Source organism: Etheostoma spectabile, chromosome 1 (genome assembly GCF_008692095.1).
Source record: "Etheostoma spectabile isolate EspeVRDwgs_2016 chromosome 1, UIUC_Espe_1.0, whole genome shotgun sequence".
Lineage (NCBI taxonomy): Eukaryota > Metazoa > Chordata > Actinopteri > Perciformes > Percidae > Etheostoma > Etheostoma spectabile.
This window is the reverse complement of record NC_045733.1, coordinates 26,362,039-26,369,212: the sequence shown is the minus strand read 5'-3', so window position 1 is coordinate 26,369,212 and position 7,174 is coordinate 26,362,039. Positions and strand designations below refer to the sequence as shown.

Sequence of the window (7,174 nt, the reverse complement as noted above, 5' to 3'; positions counted from 1 at the left end):
GATTTACAGAATATTGTCTGAAGTATCCTTTAATGTATAACAGACTCGAGTATGGGTGAACATGATTCTATGTGACAGTTACAATTATACAATTGTTTAATTGGGAAACTTCCCATGTAGACCATACACTAATGTATCTTGAACATATTACTTTTTGTTTCCCTTGCCCCTTCCCCTGCAATGAACATAGCAGGTCTGAGTCAATTGTAAAGGACCAATATCCAACTTGGAAACAAACAATTTAATTCCAGAAAGGTCTGAATTTAATCTGTGCTCTGCATCAGGTATTTCAAATGAGTAAAAACATTTATGGTGATCTACACGTGCAATAACAAATATTCCAATTAAGAAGAAGTTGTTTTTTTGTTGATTTTTTTTTAAATAATTTTATTGAATTTCAGAGAAAATCATTTAAATCTAATGTCAGCTACACAGTAATCTCTGTCACAAACTGGAGCAGGAATGGGTCTATATGTAAACGCAATAAAACTCAGACATTTAACAAATGCCAGTGTGTGAACTACACTGGGATTTTGTTACATTCTTGTCCATCACAGCAGCTTTCAATAGATCGAACGGGTTTCAGCAACATTTCTACTATTTCAAAACAGTATTTTCCTTATTGGGTTCCCACACATTTTTCCACACCGTTAATTTGACAATATTGAAAGTGGCTGAGCAATATTACTTAAAATTAGCCAGAGCCATCTTCAGATGAAGACATTACATAACATGAAACGCAACATTTGTCTGGCAAAACCAAAAAGGTGTATTGTTGTTGCTGGACAACACTTCATATTGGGAAACTAAAACTAAACTAAACCTTAATAAAATATATTCCTGATTTTCCATCACACTAATAAGGGAATCCTGCAGTAACTTATTTGATTTGTGTCTAAAAAACAAACAAAAAAATCTGTAAGTAAACATTTGCAAAGAAACCCCCCCCCCCCCAAAAAAAAACACTTAGAAAATCCAAGCATCAATGCAGACAGGTCTCTAATAATCAAAGCTTAGAACAGCATCATTAATTTACACATCAAACCTTTAATAACCAACAGCCAAAAGGTACATATAATTCAAAAATTATTTAAAATCCAACAAAATAAAATACATGAGCTTATTTATTTAACTTCTCATTTAAAACCTTGCCTGCTTTGCAAAAAAAAATTATATATATCTATGTAAGACAATAGTTTACACAGTGGGATTAAAAATAAATCATTGTCCAATAAGAAGCCAATATAAAACATATCATGTCAAACTAATTAGGTAATGGGGGGGGAGGGGTGGTTTCATTCACACAGCTGTGACTGACAACATTCCAAGTCTGACAAATAAACAGTCCTGAGCCAATTTTAACAAGTGGTAGAGATAACGTAGTCCACTGTACTTACTGTATGAATGCTTTAATGATACTTTATAGCTCATTTTGGGACAAAGCTGCAACTAGCCCCACATGTGGATGGATCTGAAAATCTAAATGAGAAAGCTCTTTGATTGCATCACAGCCTAAATGATGTTGCGCAGACATCCATTTGTCATTGTCAATTTACATATAATACAAACATTTTCCTTGTTCTAAAGCAGTTTGAGGAAATGCCTACAAAGCTTTTAAAGATGAGCAATATGGTGGAGATTTAACAGTTCTCCCCACTGGTTCAAGGATCCAGTTCAAATAACCAGCTGTGCCTCCCTCCAGTGGCTGCAGCAGTGACAGTGCAGGTTCAGCTCTGGGGAGGAGTGTCATCTTTGCTGAAGGGCTGCGTCGAGCCAGGCTTCACCCAAGACAGCCCTGACACCTGCGTTCCCTTGTGGTGATCCTCAGGCCGTCTCTAGAGCAACAAAGGCAAATTAGCAGCTAACAGGAACTGCTCAACCAATGAAAATGCTTACAGCTCACACTCTAGCTTTACCAAACCCTTTGGTTTTAATTCTGTCAATAGACTGCACTATCATGCCCATATACAATCCAAAAACTCTCAGATGGTTAACTTCTGTATTTTTATTAAAAAATAAATAAATAAAAACTTACTTTGTATGTGAACATCCGCTCTTTTGCTTCTTCATGAACAGCTGGGTTCCATGGCGAAAAACTATCAAATGGATAAGAGTGGCAATGTGAGCGTGAGTCTGCCTGTATAGAGTGCCTATCTTATTGGTCAACAAAGTTTGGGTTTCCACAAAATTGTTATTGCGCTCCAATAACGTGTGTGGGGCAGCGGCTTATACACTGTCCCATAGTAGCTTTTATACGTTTAACTGTTTAACTGCTCTTTAATGTTTAATTTCTTATACTGCAATATAACTATTATTTTTGTATTTTATTTTGACTGTTTTTGACTGCTCTTTAATGTTTAATTTCTTGTACTGGACTGTAACTTTCATTGTTTTAATCTTTTTTTTTAATGTAAAGCACTTTGAATTGCCCTGTTGCTGAAATGTGCTATGCAAATAAAGCTGCCTTGCCTTTTTTCCCTTCCGTTTCTATAGAATTCCAGTTTGTTTTCTTGTAGTGGCTAGGGTTGTGGAATGTTAAACATGGGGACATTTTACCAACCTTATTGCATAGGGATCATCTATCTTGGGCTGGTCAAAAAGATGACTGTTGCATAGTTTCACACTGTCCACCACTTTGCTTTTGAACAACTGCACATCCTTTTCATATCTGAAAGCAAAAACACAGTTATGCTCTATGAGACATGGGTCATAACTAAATCCTGACGCAAATCCAAATCTTTTTGTTGTGGAGGAGGTTAAAAGGCCTGCATATGGCTCTGCCAAATGAATTGCCAAGAGAAAAAAAGAGCTACATGTAGAAAGCTACAGCGGGAAGCTAGAAAGAAAAATGGATAGGAACACAAAGACATGCATTCCTGGTCCCTTTTCAATTTAAAGAGATTACATGTTTTTAGAATGTCATGTTCCAAAGGCCTATAAACAATATCCATCATATTTCTGGTTTATATCTCATTCTATAGTGAAAAGCAATGACAAATAAAATTGTGACGTTGCTGTTGAATTCTATTGCATTTACTAACCTGTTACTAATATTGTCCATCCCATTCATATCAATGAGGATAGGCTAAATAACAAAAACAACTCTGTATAATGCAATACAACTCAACAGCAGCAGAGAGTGCAGCCTCCAAGATGACTATAGTACAGTTGAATCAACATCTTTCTAAAACAGTTTCAGCAAAAGCTGACAATTAATGCAATTAACACAAGGCACATGAAGGCACAATTTATTAGAGAAGTGTTGTAAAAGACTACATTAATTTGAGCTAGGGGTACCTAATAAAAACAGGCAACTGAGTGTATTTCACAGCAGACATTTTGGCAGGTGTGACACCAATAGTCCACTGGGCTCTGGTTTTGTTCTGTTCCCCGCCACGTGCCATACCACACTGGGAGCATCTCCCAAGCGGAGCATCTTGCTGCCCGAATCACAGATTATATTGTCTTTTACAGAACAATCGCATGTTTCGTAGGCAAGTATCTACCTTCGGTGCAACCAGCAAGCAGCGCAGATGCACCCAGTGGAAAATAGGGATAAAAAGAACAAAGAAATACATTCCATTTAGGTGAGCTAGTTCAAGGGTCCTGGTATTGATGCATGCTGGCTCACTTGATTTAACTGAGCCATCATCTGGCATCATCTGTTGTGGTCTTTCCCTGCTATGACAAGTCAAAATGGCATGCCATGATGTTGTGATTAATAACTTACTTCCATGAGTTGAGTGTTGTAACACTACTTTCTTGCGCCATGCAGCCATTTAGTCAGAACTTGGTTTCATACAATTCTGCTTTATACTCAGTCTAGATACAATGGATCTTTAGTCACTGACGTACAGTGACTAAAGATCCATTGTATCTAGAATGGCCTTTTAATTCTATTTTGCCTAAAAGAATTGAATAGTTGAAGACAAAATTACTACTGGTCTGTAGACATATATCATATTATTGTGTTTGTCTTCTGATAGTGTATGAAGAATAAAAAGCATTAAAAAAAAAATTGTCTATTGTAAAACTTAAAAAATATTCTTAATCTTCAACATCATACAGCATTAGAGAGCAAGTGCTGTTTTCTCATGGTTCACTTTTTACTTTAGGACGAAAACAATGGAAAGGTAGCCTTGACACTCACAGAACAGCCGCCTCTGGGTTTAGTGGTTCCGTGGTATTGATCTTGTAGAAAACTGTACGTGCATACATCAAGACTTGCCAGATGTGGTTGTGATTTCGTCTAGAAAAACACAAGGAGTTGACAACATCATTAAACCTTTATTCCAGGAATATGGGTGCACACAATCTTGTGATGTTTTCTGATATGGAGAAAACCAAGAAGGCTGAAAATGTAAAATGTATTTTCTTTTCCTTTGACCACCACTATCAGGGAACATTATTTGATCAGAATTGTAGTTACATTCATGACCTTGCTCTAACTGAGGAAATATGTTAGAATAATAAATTAGGTGGATATTCCAAGTTATTCTTACTCTGATTTAAACACCATACTGAGTTCATACCAAGTTCAGTCTGTCCAAAAGATGACTTAAAGGCCGACAACCAGGGGGCAGTCTGGCTGCTTCATGTTTAAAAGAGAAAATAGGAGTATAGATTTCATAAACATTAAAGCAGAAAGCATACCTCCATTTGTTGAAAGCTCTTCTGACATCAAGCTCTCCAGACACAGGGTTAACAAGAGGATGGAAGACTGGGATGTCAAACACTAATTTCTGAAATAAAGCATAAGGAAGAGATGGATGAAGGTTTTCCTCAACTTCTTGGTCAATAAAATTTTATGAGTGTTATGTAACAAAAAGTGTCATTTTCAAGACAATTTGTCAATTATCCATCATTATCAATTGGTATTGGCTCTTTAGAGTCCTTACAGTTTATCCATGACAGTCAACCCATTAACTTCTCTTGAAAAAAAATATGTAGTTTAACTGCTAAACAAAGAACAACTGAACACATTTACAAATTATGTTTAAAGGAAAATCTTTGCAGACCTGGAAAAATCACCACCTTAAGCTCAAAATCATTTCATTGGATGCCCAAAAAACATATCCTGATAGAAAATCCACTTCAAGGTTTATCTTGTTGTAAACAGTAAAAAAAACAAATAACTACACTATACTTACAGGACACTCTCCATCTGGATAGTTATCTGGGATATACACTGTGAATTTGAAGACTCCATCCTGGTACAAGCCATGTCTGATGAATATGACCCCAAACCACACTAAATAGTTGGGAGACATATGATAGATCAGAATTTTTACTTCCATCAACAAAGTTATGAATCATGCTGAACTAATGCACAAACAATTTTATTTTAGTTAAACAGCTTTTTTATTATTGTTAAAGTAGGTGTTTAGCATTCAAGAAGGATGCAGACACATTTTATTAGTGTATATATGAAACAGGCGTGAACTTCAAAAAGGTCGTCCTTACTTAGCGCCGATTTGTAGGATGGCTGCACATAAATTCCAGGGAGTTTCTGCTTAATCACTAGTGTGCTGGAGGTCACATGACAAGAAGTCAGATCAATACATAAGTGAGAAACATGCATGAAACTAATATATTTCCTGTGTAAAAAAAAGGGATACTTTGCACCCAATGTAATACATACTATGCCTTTGTGTTTTAAAAGCAGATGCTACTAACATATTTAAAAAATGAACTCCAAATGAAAACACAAAGTGACAAGTGCCAAGGTTATGAGAACAAACACAATGAACTTTGAATTGAGTTGTGAGTGGTCCATACTCACAACTCAGCTAGCAGAGAGTACTCCAAGTAAAAAGGTCCATAGGAGGCGTGTGTGCCATTGGCTGACTGGGCTGGTGTGCCCGTTGATGCAGGCTTGGTAATGGGGGCTGCATTCTTAGGAATGGGGGGAAGCTGTTTTTTGCCAAAGGGCAGTCGGGCCGGGCTGGCTCTCTGCTCCCCGTGCCCACTCTGTTCCTCGACGTCAGATCTCTGCTATTATAAATGAGAAAAATAACAGGAATCTCAACATTTCAGCTGTGAAAAAAGCAGGCAGAAGGCAAGTCTTGAAAAACAGATTAGAGAAGGCTATTGTTTACAAGCTATTATGCACACATTAAATGGCCCAAGCTCGTAACCATGTGCTATGACCGACCTCTCAGGTTACACTGTTCAAGAACTAGCGTCTAGACAACAGCAAGCACTTTCAAGTACAACTATCAGTGTATCTTAGTGATGCGGTTCAGAATGATAAAAGTAGTTACATCAGTGTCACACATCGAGCACAAAGCCGCATGATGTCAGGAATGCATCAGGAAGCCCCAACAAACACTGCTGAGGACTACTACAAGTACTCCAGGACTGCTCTGTTAGCCTCCTCCATACCTCAACCGGGTTGCACAAGAATGCTAAAATGTACCAGCCTTACCGTTTGTTTGTGGAATTAGGAATAGGCTGCTTACTGGTATTCTAGCATTAACAGAGAGTTTTCAGTAATGATTACGCATGAATTGAAGACAGAATTTTCCAAAAAGGAGTAGGCAACCACACCTTTAACTTAAGGATTAACAATTCCAGTTTACCGAGATTCCAAGGAAAATGAATACACAGGTGCAGGAATGAAGATATCTAACAAATAACAGGCTGGAATTGCTCAAAACAAACACTTAACAGAATAGTACAATGTTTTACACTGGAAACAATTGGAAACCATTTGTCAGCTTTCTCCGAAATCAAATGACTGTTGTTTAGAACTTGAAAGAAAGTTGTAAGAAAGTTGTGTGCTGAGTACAGACAAATCATCTTCATGTTGTAGAGTGTTGGTCATGCCGATATAGTATTCTGATTCATTGAGAGAGAAAGTCAAAACTCCACGGCATATGTCAATCAGGTTAATCTTCCCTGTGTTTTCAACAACAAATTTAACAGATGTAGATAGTTTAATGGGTTCTATTTTACCTTACGACTTGTATTGGTAGACATGCTCCAGAAGGGGTTAAGGTTCATTACTCATTCAGAGGTTCAGATTGATGTCCCTCTTTCTATGTAGGCCCCACGACAAGTGCTGTCCGGGCCATCCGCTGCTGTAATGGAATACAGACACATGAAACAAGTGACTCATGGGGCTGCACTTGAGGTCACACACACACACACACACACACACACACACACACAC

The 7,174-nt window shown here is 37.5% G+C and overlaps 1 protein-coding gene across 2 annotated transcripts in view; it reads right to left on the bottom strand.

The window, feature by feature from the left end:
• Window positions 1–398: 398 nt before the first annotated feature.
• Window positions 399–7,174, bottom strand: part of aktip (akt interacting protein) — a 7,942-nt gene continuing 1,166 nt past the window's right edge. The window contains exons 2-10 of one of the 2 annotated variants that reach the window (XM_032520870.1): window positions 6,958–7,082; window positions 5,783–5,994; window positions 5,464–5,528; window positions 5,151–5,251; window positions 4,654–4,742; window positions 4,151–4,249; window positions 2,561–2,668; window positions 2,036–2,096; window positions 399–1,835 (exon numbers count right to left, since the gene is read on the bottom strand). In XM_032520870.1, coding sequence (XP_032376761.1) covers window positions 1,728–1,835; window positions 2,036–2,096; window positions 2,561–2,668; window positions 4,151–4,249; window positions 4,654–4,742; window positions 5,151–5,251; window positions 5,464–5,528; window positions 5,783–5,994; window positions 6,958–7,005 — 891 coding nt within the window. In that variant the 5' untranslated portion in view covers window positions 7,006–7,082 and the 3' untranslated portion in view covers window positions 399–1,727. The remainder of the gene's footprint in view (window positions 1,836–2,035; window positions 2,097–2,560; window positions 2,669–4,150; window positions 4,250–4,653; window positions 4,743–5,150; window positions 5,252–5,463; window positions 5,529–5,782; window positions 5,995–6,957; window positions 7,083–7,174) is intronic. The other variant, XM_032520879.1, reaches the window with a different exon arrangement.